This window comes from Daphnia magna, linkage group LG1, assembly GCF_020631705.1.
Source record: "Daphnia magna isolate NIES linkage group LG1, ASM2063170v1.1, whole genome shotgun sequence".
Lineage (NCBI taxonomy): Eukaryota > Metazoa > Arthropoda > Branchiopoda > Diplostraca > Daphniidae > Daphnia > Daphnia magna.
The window spans coordinates 2,332,789-2,345,335 of record NC_059182.1 but is presented as its reverse complement, the minus strand read 5'-3'; the positions used below and the strand labels follow the sequence as shown (position 1 = coordinate 2,345,335).

At 39.8% G+C, this 12,547-nt stretch overlaps 2 protein-coding genes and 1 non-coding gene across 6 annotated transcripts; all 3 read right to left on the bottom strand.

Annotated features, from left to right (window-relative positions):
* Window positions 1-14: 14 nt before the first annotated feature.
* LOC123474939 lies at window positions 15-2,510 on the bottom strand. 3 transcript variants are annotated; one of them, XR_006649970.1, is made up of 9 exons: window positions 2,456-2,510; window positions 2,023-2,121; window positions 1,751-1,855; window positions 1,555-1,598; window positions 1,264-1,355; window positions 1,029-1,104; window positions 770-818; window positions 524-607; window positions 54-351 (listed from the first exon to the last, which is right to left on the bottom strand). XR_006649970.1 is itself a non-coding variant. In XM_045177505.1 (6 exons), exons 2-6 carry the CDS (start codon window positions 1,065-1,067, stop codon window positions 29-31), a joined length of 327 nt encoding a protein of 108 aa, XP_045033440.1. In that variant the 5' UTR covers window positions 1,068-1,104; window positions 1,264-1,548; the 3' UTR covers window positions 15-28. The 3 variants fall into 3 exon arrangements, 1 of the variants encoding a protein (XP_045033440.1); XR_006649971.1 differs by having other exon boundaries at window positions 54-345; XM_045177505.1 differs by lacking the exons at window positions 1,555-1,598; window positions 1,751-1,855; window positions 2,023-2,121; window positions 2,456-2,510 and having other exon boundaries at window positions 15-132; window positions 301-351; window positions 1,264-1,548.
* A 540-nt stretch (window positions 2,511-3,050) lies between these two features.
* Window positions 3,051-12,114, bottom strand: LOC116936401 (cadherin-86C). Of its 2 annotated transcripts, none has more exons than XM_032943549.2 (19): window positions 11,977-12,114; window positions 8,006-8,278; window positions 7,672-7,916; window positions 7,528-7,611; window positions 7,321-7,455; window positions 7,112-7,252; window positions 6,931-7,054; window positions 6,676-6,865; window positions 6,479-6,569; window positions 6,176-6,328; window positions 5,944-6,102; window positions 5,735-5,885; window positions 5,485-5,660; window positions 5,322-5,418; window positions 4,936-5,260; window positions 4,748-4,868; window positions 4,555-4,685; window positions 4,402-4,490; window positions 3,051-4,334 (listed from the first exon to the last, which is right to left on the bottom strand). In XM_032943549.2, exons 2-19 carry the CDS (start codon window positions 8,220-8,222, stop codon window positions 3,118-3,120), a joined length of 3,846 nt encoding a protein of 1,281 aa, XP_032799440.2. In that variant the 5' UTR covers window positions 8,223-8,278; window positions 11,977-12,114; the 3' UTR covers window positions 3,051-3,117. The 2 variants fall into 2 exon arrangements, with proteins under 2 accessions (XP_032799440.2, XP_032799441.2); XM_032943550.2 differs by lacking the exon at window positions 11,977-12,114 and adding an exon at window positions 9,102-9,276.
* Window positions 6,369-6,439, bottom strand: Trnag-gcc. Its single transcript has one exon. It is a non-coding gene; the product is annotated as a tRNA-Gly (tRNA).
* Window positions 12,115-12,547: the final 433 nt, after the last annotated feature.

Sequence of the window (12,547 nt, the reverse complement as noted above, 5' to 3'; positions counted from 1 at the left end):
ATGGTAGTGCGACGTGTAGATAACAATTTTATTGTACAACTCGAACATGTAAGAAATTACACATAACAGGTATTCCAATTGTAGGGATTGAGACAGGTGCTCCACCTTGCAGCAACCAATCCAAGGACAAACCTATGTAAACAATTCAAAATGTAATTGGGATACACATAGGACATGTCATAATATGACAATAAAACAGTCAGAAAGTGTTAAATAGTTGTCTTATCATTGTTGTCTGAGAGATTCCCACACAATTATTCATCATTAAAAGTAGATAACTACGACGCTAAATTAACTCACCTGTAGAACGAGGACTGGTAGCCCCAAACAATCGTAAACAAGCGCCTATCACTACAAAAGAAACGGAAAGTTAGTCCACGCAGGAAACTCCATAACTTGACCATACAACTTTACTTCAGCAACTAAAATAATGGTTTCATAAAACCATCTTTTGATGATTCAAAACTCTAGCCTAAGTTCTCATCATGCGAATGAAACAATCGAAGACAATAACGGTACTCACTGCAACTCCAAAAACCCGGAATAACATCAACTGAGCCCAGCCGATCGATTTGATAAAATGGAAGAAACCCCTCCGAAACACCACCTACGAAGAAAAAATACACTGTCAACATAGGCAATGAAAAATACAAGAATTGGAAGCCCAAAGTCCTATCAGAGTCAAGATTTATAATCAATGAATTCAGGTGAAACACGGATGACAATAACATCATTTGCCAAAAACAGGAAGAATCAGCCCAACACCTACCATTCATAACGTACACCCAAGTTGGGATGACTGCAACCGAAGACCTTCGCTGGAAAATAAAAAACAAAATGGTAAGTTACAGGCAATAGCCCCGCATCACGCTACAATTGTAGGAGGTTTATTCCAGGACTGCATGGAATATCCATACCAGTCCAACGATGAAAACAATTCCAATGATATAGGCACTAGTCGACCAGCACGTGTATAAGAACGACGGCTGGAGATACCGCGCGCCAATGAAATGACGAAAAATTGTTACCTGCGTGAATAGTGCCGAGAAACGTCCCAGAAACTCCATGAAAGTCTTCGGCAGAAGACTTCGAAATGAAATGGTCCTAAAATGTAATCAGGTCGTTACTTACATTGCCAAATAAGTTTCAACAATGCTACACACTATCCAGACAATATTGTCCCCCTTATGTATAGCCACCAAACTTATGTGAAGGGAAGGTGGTAAAGTTAAGGGGTTAATTGTGACTTTAAAAGACACTTACCACAAGGACTGCAGTTAAATTCCCGAACCTCCACCGTAAAAAGACACACAAAGTTCCTGGGGAAGTCGCTTGCATGCCAAACCACAAGACGCCTATGCGAACAGAAGGAACATTCAACCGAGAATTCTAATAACTTAATTAGAAGTATGTAAATAAACGTATTAAGTGGCAAAAGCCTCAGTGAAACGTTATATATACTGCATTTCTTTCTCAGATGGGGAAAGAAGACATAAATTACGTAAGCTCATCATTTTGACACAGTTCCACGCTAGAATATGGAAGTCACATTACCTTGACAGTTCAGCATACATCAGTGTTCCAAAAACACGAGGTACCTGTAGAACAAAATTCTAGCTTTAAATCAATCATGAATTAAAAATTTAGAATGGAAGTTCATTTTATTTATCTGGCCTTTACGACATCAACAGCCAATTTTTACGGGCTTGAAGATGTGAACTAGACCAGAAGAGAAATGGCCATGTCTTACCAGTGAAATCCAAGATAAAACTGCATTCCACAGACATTGGCAGCATGTCCATCATTTTCCCTCCAAGGGTATCTTGGTTCAACACAATGACATAACTTTCCCAACCTGCAGGGAGAAAATTTTTAGTTTAAAAAGCAATAAGCCTTCACCATACACAAGATTTAAAAGATTGCTTCAGATCAATCCATTCATCAAAAATGATCAGAGACTCTAGTTCGGTTTCAATGGATATATCATCACATACGAAAAAATAAGTTGCAACACACACATACCAGTAATACTGTACCCCATAGACTAAACACCTGCAGCTCTTCCATCACATTTCCCTCCTATGTAATATCTGGGTTTGACAAAACACTCAACCTCTTAACCTGAAAGGAGATGAAATTTTTAGTTTATAAAGCAATCTTTGTCCACTATAAACAAGATTTAAAAACGGGTTCAGATTAATCCATTCATCAAAAATGATCAGAGACTCTAGTTCGGTTTCAATGGATATATCATCACATACGAAAAAAGAAATTGTAACACGTGGCAAAAGTACTTCTCGATTTACAAATGACTTCGTTTCCAGCTTCTTGGTATGCACAAAAATATATAAAACAATTTAAAACACTATATTTTCAGGACTAATAGGAAATGTAATTTAACTACAACGCGCTTTTCGAAAACTGACACAAAATTCTTTTTTTCCTCGCAACTTACCAATTCTACCATGAGTATGCTGATCCAATGCCTGGAAGAGAATGTTAAAACTTATAACATGATGCTGCAGAAGACAACTTATCAACTGCATTTTTAAATCCCTAAACACACAATATGGTTTTCTTTTCAATCACAGAATATTACTGCTCAGTTATCAGCGTAGATTAAATCTCAATTTAATTTTATAAATTAAGGGTGATAAAAATGTTCTTTTATTTAATAAAATATTAATCAGCATTACTTTATTATTATCAATAAAAATGTTTAAGGATTCTGCAATTATTCTCTGTTGCCAGACTTCATGTGAATGTTTACCTAATTTGAATTTGTAAAAAAACGAACACGGTTTCAAAATCAACACTCAAAGGAAATTATTCTAAAAAATTCATTGAAGTTCTTCTTTTAAAAAACCCAGATAATTAGGTTATGCGCATTTACTGCACAGCACAAGGCACTTGACACTTCAGTATGGCAAGTTGGCAAACATAAACATTTGCCGACGCCATGTTCAAACGTAATTATAATCACGTTCCAATTGTGCTAGACTAAGGCTTAATTTTCGTTTGTTTTTCAATTTGATTGAATATAAAGTATGTGGATCAAAATATTTTATATTCACCAAATCACAATACAAGATACATATGAGATTTACATAAAATATCTTAGGTAGGGAGATTGTCGGTAGCCGATGGAATTTTAGTAGTGGCAACTTCATCATATGCAATGGTGAAAATCGACTTCTTCTCCAGAAAACGACTCCGATTGTTTCCATTGCCTAGTTGCTGTTGAGAGTTGAGAACAATACCCGAATCATGATCGTCCTCGGTTAACAATTTGTTTGATTTTGCTAACGACGCCGAGGCAGCATTGACGACCGTATTACGACCAGAATTGCGCTGTGAGCGATCGTTGCTACTTGCACTTTCTGTTTCATCGCCATCCGCCATGATTGGATTTCTGCTACTCGATTTCGTCCTGGGTTGTTTTTTGTTGTTCTTCTTATTTAAATTCAATTTATGACGTAGAAAGCTCGACCGGTTATTGAAATAAGGCATTTCCCGTTCTAGCTCTTTGATTTCTTTCGAAAAACTATCCGGTCGCTTGACCGACATACTGGCTTCGTGTATGGCCGGATTCACTGTATCCGTTTGATGCCATGCCTGTCTAGCTCCTCTCTCCACATCTGGCGGAAGAAACTGCCGTTGTCCGCCCACATGTCTTCCACCAGGATGATGAAAATCAAACAGACCCTTTGGTCGAAGGTAGAAACTTGACCCGGTTTGCATTTCGCGCTCGAGGGCGCTATCTGTTTCTTCCAGTATAGGACTTTGAACATATTTGTTGAGACTATTACGATGTTGCTGTTCCGTGGCAACCCGCCAATTAAGAGCCATATGCTCTTCCATGCATGTACGATGTGGGAAGTTGATCATCGATTTGGACGAGTTGTTGACATCAATTTGATCGATCTCTGATTCGTTCAGTCTTGGCTCACTGTTACTCCTCCTAACTGTTTTGCATTGCAAATCTGTCGATAACCGACGGTTGCGCTGCATAGCTGTGTCCAGCTTCATTACATCGGCATTGCCCATCCGTTGGTAATAGAATGCATTTTCACCAACACCATGATGACTGGCTGAGTCTTCCGGGTGAATTTCAAGAAATTCCATGTCCGAATGCTCTTCAGCATATTGTCGAGTTCGTGACTGATCATAACCGGCAGCTTCCTCTGAGTAGATATGTTGCATTCCCCCATTAGCATTCTGAATTCGAAAAGCACGCCTGTGAGAGTCAGGTTCCGGCAAAGTCGCCATCCGATCTCGAGTTGTTCTCCGGATTTGATTCAGTCTTTTCCCGCCACTCCAAGCCTCCTTTCGGCCTTATTATACATCACATTTTAAATAGATAAAGTTCGGTGTATCAAACTGTTATCTCGATCGATTTACCTGGTGTAGTCAAGTCTGAAGTTTGACCACTCCTCCCATCAACGACCATAACTGGCCGGACGCCTCCACCAAAATGGCCAATCTTTTTACTGTTTTGAATCGCACAGAACATTGTCTATGTGAAAAACAACGAAATAAAATAATTTCTTTTACCGGTCATTGTAACAGTAGCAACCCGGGCAGCAACAACATATGGCTAAAAAGATTATTGTTGCCAGAAAAAACAGGAGAAAGGCAATCAAGAGCCATAACAGCACGTTGTTTTTATATCGATACTCCCTTTCCTGGAATTCATTAAACGATTAATCGAAAACGAAGAATGAATCAACGGCACTATTTGTCTTACGATGGAAACTCCACCGTTTAAATCGAATTCATTCGAGATTAATGCGTCTCTGATACGTTGAACGTCGACGATGGCGGCGTGTGGAGGGAAACGGACTGTTGCAACTAACCGACTCTTGTGACTAACAGGGAATAAGTCGTATGCGGAAATGAAGTAGCATTTAAATTTCAATTTAAAAAAATTATTACTTGTTAGGGTCCTGGCTGTCAATCCTTTTGCTGAGTGCTATAATTTCATCAAGATATGGCTGGACGTTGTTGATGGTTGTGGGTGCGCCAGTAAGCAAAGTTAGGAGCATTTCCATTTTTCTGACGTCTTCCTCTCTTTCCGGGAGAGAATCCATGCGTTTTGGCACTAGAAAATGAATACTACGAGCGACAACTTCTTGCGTAAAGATTTGAACGACCGTTTCTGCATGCAAATGAGGGACTCCCAAATCGTAAGCTCGCACGTGAAGCTGAATCAATGAAGGCAAATTAGTTGATGTCAGGGGAGCCATCAGCGTGACTTCACCTTCAAAATGGATAATTTTGAGTTGGATTGTGAAATATTTGAATTTATGTAAACTGTTTACCTGACATTTCACTAATTTTAAATTTGGATTCAAAGTTGCCTCTAACGATTTCGTAACGAACCGCTCCGTTGGTTGGACTTGTATCATTATCGATCGCCTAAATAGATTTATAAGATTTTGTTTTACGTGAAACGATTGCACAAAATTAATATCCCTGTTAGACCTGGACAACAACTTTGGAAGTTAATCGACTCAAATCCGGCGTTAAGTTAGTTTCGTAGGGCAGGCCAATGAATTGTGGCGCATTATCATTAATGTCTAGAAGACGAATAATAACCGGCACTGTGGCTGAACGGCCAGTTCCTTCCATATCCCTCGCTTCCACCGTCACCGTAATTTCTTTTTGAATAAAACAATCATAATCACGATTGTCTATTAATTGTCAGACATTTGATAAGCTGTACGCCTTATACCTGGGGATGTTTCACGGTCCAGCAAAACGCCCGAGCCGACTGTAATCAAGCCGGAAATGGGGTCTAGAACAAGAGCCTTTGAGAAGATGCCATGAAGCTGAGTGTAGCGAACTGTTCCAAATTTCCCGGAGTCGGAATCTGTGGCTCTGACCTATTAAACCTTCTTTCTATAATGAGCTGATGAGCATTCATTCAGAACTGGATAGTACTTGGATAACTACTGTTCCAGGCGAAGAGTGTTCGGCTATCTCGGAGATGTAGGTGTCCTTTTCAAATACCGGAATGTGATCGTTATCATCGGTAATGTAAACAATCACGTCTACCGTGCTAACTTTGTTACTCCCATGTTGGACTTCTTCAGCTACTACCTACATCGTTTCATGGAAAAAAGTTAAACTCAACGATACAGGAAAACTAAATTCACAATAGAAATTTCAGTACCTTAAAACGAAGCTGTTGCGTTCGTTCAAAATCAAGTAGAGCCGGGTTTTTTACACGAATCGTGAACGTAGCGGCATTTTCAGCCACAGAAGGCGATATTTCGAAAGTTGAATTGTCCCCTAAAAGTGATAAGGAAAATATTCCGTTGTGGCCCTTAAAAAAAGATAAAGAAAGGAAAACGTTAAAAAGTTTTTGCATCGACCGGGAATCGAACCCGGGCCGCCCGCGTGGCAGGCGAGCATTCTACCACTGAACCATCGATGCTTATACTATTTAATAATTTTGTGGCTAGTAAATGGGTACCTGATCGTTGTCGGTTACAAGAGGGTTCTGTCCATCGCCGAAATACAGCGCCGTCCCTACGGGTGAATTTTCCATCAAATGAGCTACAAATCTGAAATTCAATCACACAAATATGTTAATAGATTACGGATAAAATAGAAATTAAGTAATAAAAGAGCGATACTGTATCACAGAAATCAGAATGACTAAACAAGTACCGATCTTGATTGAATTCAGGAGGATCGTTGGTTTCGTCTTCGATCATTAGAGCTATGTCAATTGTAGTAGTCGTATTGCTCTCGTTGATTAAGCTTCCCATCTCTTCAGCCATCACGGTTAGCAGGAAAGGCGCCTTGGAGCGCACCATTTGATTGAGCGGAACGAGTTTTTTTCTTACTTTCAATTCGCCTGATTATAAAGCAAAATGCAATTCTTTAAAAAGGTTGCTTTTACAGGAATGAAGCATATTTTACCTGTCTGTGGTTCCATAAAAAAGAAAGGGGCAAAAGGATTGTTATCCACCATGATAACATAATTAATATCGCGGGGACTTCCTTTATCCCCATCTTCGGCTTTGACTCTTAGAACGACTTGACCCTAAAAGAACGATATAATTTTAGTATAGGCAACATAGGCATTTTTGTATGGGATTACAATTTCAAGCTTGTCGGATACAGCTGTAATAGGAGGAGCCTTTACGAAAAAAGGTGGTGTGTCTTGAATATCCATAACGAAGACGTAGATCAATACTTCCACTACGTTACGCGTGTCCATTCGATTGTCCACATACGCGTTCTAGATTTGCGTGTTTCAAAATGTACTTTGATAAATTTTAAATCGAAAGTTGGTAGGGAATTCATTACCACTGCTAGAATTCTAAGAATATGAACAGTCTGAATCTCGAAATCTAAAGGCTGTTCTAGAATTATAGAACAGTTGGTCCTGTTGGATCCAGCCAACTTGTCAGACAGCCGAAAATTCCGCGATTGTTTGGTCTTCTACAATTCAATAAGGATTAGTATAATTTTGGTTTGTTATAGTAAAATTTTAATCAGTAAGACTGAACTTACCCGCAGTTCCACTCGAATGCCACGGATATTATTTGGGTTTTTCAATGCAATAAAATAGTCAACAACTGAATCTTTCGCGGAATTCTGAACAAAGCAAAGGTCTGTTAATATAGAAGAACTATCTGATAAAATTTGAATATATACCTCTGGTATTGTAAGGTACTGATTCAAATGCTGGAAAGAGTCGCTTAAAGATGTCGATGCATTGGTGACTTGTATGGTACAAAAGACGGTTGTGACTCCGCCCGAAGTGTCCCGAACCGACAGGCTTAGTTCATAGATCTTACCCAGTTCTACTGATTCTTCCAGGATGACGTTTGCCTCACAGACCGAATGTTGCTTTCCACATGGTAGTATTTCGAGTGACAACAAATTCGGATGTTTTAAGCCTGCACGAAAAACGTGCTACTTAGTCACACAACTTTCAAATAAATGCTGTGTTGAAAAACAAAACAAAACCTTAACAAAAATACCATACTTGAGGAACTGAATTCAAGTGGATGATCGAAATCTGGATCAGACGCTCGAACACGATAAATTGTCGAGCCAGGAAGGGTGGAAAAAGGCAGCAATAAAATTCTCATTCTGGAATCTTCATCAAAAGTTGGTAGGTTTGCTCGAACATTTCCCGACGCGGCGATAATCACCACTAGAAACTCGCAAGCCAAACAGTAGGGCCACGGTGTTCTAGGCATAACGACCAATTTTGTTCTTCGTCACTTCGAAACACAGCAAAAGGACCCCAAAGTGCCTGCATGTTCAAACGACCATTAACACTCTGCTCGTAATGGCCGACAGTAGGATTTATTGGTGTCATTCGAATAAGAACTACGAGTTCAATGTCGAACTACACCTAACCATTCTTAAAGGGAAAAGTTATGCAGCAATCATTCGTCTTTAAAGACAGATTTATACAGGGACAGATTTACAAAGGGTCACGTTCACATATGTAGTTCACAGCATTGCCATTATGGTAACTAAAACAAAAACTATATCAACTTCACAACTTTGAAACTAAACTAAAATACCTTAAAAGAACAACCTGGACAGATTCATTGTTTATAAATTAAATTAGTGCTACATCTCGTATTTTCACACGAAAAGTTAGAGTTAGAAAAATAGATCAAACGATCGAGATCCTATGCACTTCCTCAGTCCTGCGTCCTGCCGACCTCGTGTGTTAAACGTTTTAAGCTTCTGCTTTAGTGGATCAGTTGCTCGAAACATCGGAGAATGTGGCTTGGCTTGAAGTGTTCCATCAGTTTTTTGTAAAAGAGTTATCCTCTTCTTTCTGACAAGTTTCCTGCATTGTCCCAGTTATATGCTCGACTAAAATTACCCAGAGGTATGTTAATTTTTAACTCTTATTTTTTCTCTTTTCCCGTCTCTCGTTCGTGGAGCGAACCACCGCGTGGTTGCCTTACTGTTTGTTACCAGATTACTACTTTTGTTCTTCTGAGACTTTGATACAATTAGTTTCAAATTTTAAGACGAATTCTGAAATAAGAGCTATTACGTTAATGTACATTTTTAGTTTCTCTCAGTAAGGATCAAAGGAAATTTGTGAATTTTACTGCGTTTTGACTCCAACTTGGGGAGACGTTCCACGTGTGTTGATGACATGTCTTTCAGATACGCACACAAATAATAAACAAGAAGTAAGACGGCACTGGTACCAAAGTTTCACATGACCTTGGAGAGCTTTCTTGCGGAACAAACTTTGAGAACGTCAAGTAGGGCAGTCCACGCTAACGTATTTATGTCCAAAAGCTTCGAGGCAAAAAAGAAATGAAAAAAAAAACGAAAGAAATAACCAATTGAATTTTAACTGATTGAATTTTCAGGGAAATGGACTTGAGAGATTACGACACCTACCGGTTGCGTCAAGTACTGCAGAAAAATTGGGAGGGAATTCTTTTTTTGTGTCGCGAAAAAAATGGCGAACATTTCGAAAAGGTAAGACCCGTAGAATTTGTTACATTTAAAAAAAGGCCAAGTTGATTCAAACTATTGTACCAGAGCGTAACATGTGGTACAAATGAAATTCTTTGGTCGATTTTAACTACATAATGCAAGTTGACGTTTGCGTGTCATATCAATCATACAGGCGAAACAAAAAACTTATTTTTGTAATAACAACAAAAGTAAATCCATTTGTTTGTAACATGATTCCTGTTGCATAAAACAGTTTTTTTTTGCTCGTAACATTCGCTACGAATAGCCACGAAATGGCAAAGTCATTTCCTGTTAAAATTTCCAGATCCGCTTCAGCCGCAAAATTCTGTTATTTTTTGTTGATAGTCTCTAAAATTTCGTAAAACCAAAGATTGCCTTTGTTGGTGACCACTAAAACTCTTGCCTTTGAATGTCTCTGCAGACTATTCTCGGTGCTTGCTACTCGAATAGGTCCGCTAAATGCCGTATCACGTGTGTTACGTTGTATACATTCTCCGAATTATGGGGCGTTCTCCTGTTTCAGCCATTTTACGAGATGCTCTCGACTTGATGACCTTTGCCAGTCATCATAAAAACATTTCACAAAACATGGAACTGAGGTCCATATCAATTTATGGTCCTTGAACGATGGCCGACTTTTAAAAAATTTGGGTACGTGTGTAGGCTTTTTAACGTGTTGGTATCAGACAGGGTTAGTCTTGTACAAACAGTATACATACATCTAACGCTATAACAGTATATACCATTACAGTTTACTTATATGCTGCCCCAACCCTTTTTTGATTGTTATGTAGAGAGTCGTATTGGAATAGTTGAAGTGGGTATAGTGAAAAAGGGGTTTGGTATTACTCGTGGCACGCGATGCCCGGCCACCCTCCCCCTAAGGCCCGTTCATGGCCCTTCAAATAGAAGTCTCGTCTACTTCTAATGTGTTGGATACGTTAGGCTCATACATGTATAAATCACTTGGTCTTTTCTTTCCCTATTTTTTGTTGGTGTTGTTATTGTAAACATTAAAGCTCCAAATTTCAGAAAATGTCGACGGAGGAGACGACAATTAAGGAGAATGGAACAACATCATGGCTGTATGGCATGACTGCGTCATCTATACGAGAGACTTTGGAAGTCAATGATGATGGGTCTGTGTGAAGCCGTTGATGAGAACTGGGCACGGAAGAAGCGTCATTAGGAGTCTCACGTCCAAACATCAGGGTAATAGGCAGGAAAAACAACAAAAAGGAGCCGAGTTGTTTGGCTGGAAAATGAAATAAAGACGGAAAAGAAGGCGGGACGTGACGATGTTGACGTAAAAACGGAAGGAAGTCATCAAGAGGCTTTTCCCTCGACACAGGAGGTCACAACAGCGATAGAACCAACATTGGAACGAGAAACGGACAGCAAAAAGAAGAGTGCGAAGCCTCGTAAGCTTATTATAGATCCTTTTGAACTGTATGATTGTTCTCTTCAACGTGTTATCGAATTATGTCTATAGGAAAATGGAGATGAACTACATGTCTGCTTCGTGTCGTGCGAAGATAACTAGCACCCTCGGCCATTTGCTGGAAGGCTGACGTCCCCGCCATCATCTCAACATCAAGAAATCGAACGAATCGAGTGCGTGTGCCCAGTTGTTATCAGAGTGGTACGCTTTCGTCGCCCAGGTAACCGTTCATGGAAGGTCTATACGCCTCCCGTTTGTATATACGTATAAGCCTCTATCCCATGTTGATGTATATTGTCTGTTTGTGTGCATTACTGAATAGTGTGGAGAGTTCTCCGGGCAAACTGATGGAACAAAAAACAACAGAATAACCCCTCCCATTGTGTATGGCCTCTTATCGATTGTCAATCATTCATCATTCATTACGTGTCTACGGGGTTGGGTGGTTTGACGGAACCCTTGTGTTCGGTTCTCACAGCGGGAGGGAAACTCCCGTGAAGCGTACGCACGTATACATAATAACCGCAACACGTTGACCACAGCTCATATGTTTCAATAAAGGAGGAGGGGTTGAAAGGTGTACGCACTATTCTCTACTTGCTACTTGATAAATGTTCATTTCTAACTGAATATATTTTAAAAATTTTTTTCTTTAAAAAAAAAAATGTTTAATTTTGATTGTCCTTCTTGATATTTATTTTTTTTTTTCAGCCAAAACGAAAGAAAAAGTTTTTGCTCCCGCTGGGCTATTTCCAGGCCTGGTGACTTATTATTAGCCCCTTACTCGCAAGCTGGAACGCGTTTCGGAACCCGACACGAAAGAGAGAAAAAAGCATTCAACGGACGCGCGGCATGGTTGGAAATTCCGGCTCAGAAAACACAAGCACGAAAACAATAACAAGCATTCAGGCAACCACTCGAAAGAAAATTCATTCCCCGATAAATCAGTCAATCAACAACTCGACTACCCCGTGTCTTGGACACGCACAAGGAAATAAAAAATGGTAGTCGAGTTATCTCACGTCAAAACATAAAGAAATTGACAAACTAACCTGGGCAATGTTTTTCTTTTCAGCGTCCGAACTATAGGAGAGAGAAAAATCCCGCAGGAGAGTTTTGCTGGAACCCGCGATGAATCACCATACGGACGTCAACCGCAGCGACGCATAAACCCGGCGCATAAAGTACTTACAACTTCACGTCGTCATCATATCCAGTATAAACGAAGAGGTAAAAAAAAACTCGCTCACACACTTTGAATGAAGAAGAAAACTGTGTTTTTATTTAACCACCAGCAGAGTTCGGTGATGCGGATGTCGCCCGTCTGTCTGCCTCTGCTAGCGACATGGTACTCTTCCTCACAGGTGACTTGACAATGTGACTATATGCCACGCCGCGCTCTTATGATCCGATCGATGATGGACTTGCGCGCCTTTCGGTACGGCAGCAAGTTTCACTTTTCCGCGTTGTCCGTCGATATATATTTTTCTTTCTTGACTTTGGGACATACGATCAAAGTATGTAGTCCAGTTATTTCAGCAGCATGCCACTCATCAATCGATTTCGATTGTTTTCTATTTTAGGGACGACAGTATCGGCAGACACGCAGGTGTACAGCCAGTT

Coding starts and splice junctions, on each gene's coding strand:
- LOC116936401 (XM_032943549.2), bottom strand. CDS start 8,222: ATGCCTAGAACACCGTGGCCCTACTGTTTGGCTTGCGAGTTTCTAGTG. Junction 7,917..8,005: donor ACTTGAATTCAGTTCCTCAA/GTATGGTATTTT, acceptor TTTTTCGTGCAG/GCTTAAAACATCCGAATTTG. Junction 6,866..6,930: donor TTTTATGGAACCACAGACAG/GTAAAATATGCT, acceptor CTTTATAATCAG/GCGAATTGAAAGTAAGAAAA.
- LOC123474939 (XM_045177505.1), bottom strand. CDS start 1,067: ATGGAGTTTCTGGGACGTTTCTCGGCACTATTCACGCAG. Junction 608..769: donor TTGGGTGTACGTTATGAATG/GTAGGTGTTGGG, acceptor TTTTCTTCGTAG/GTGGTGTTTCGGAGGGGTTT. Junction 133..300: donor TACCAGTCCTCGTTCTACAG/GTGAGTTAATTT, acceptor TTGTTTACATAG/GTTTGTCCTTGGATTGGTTG.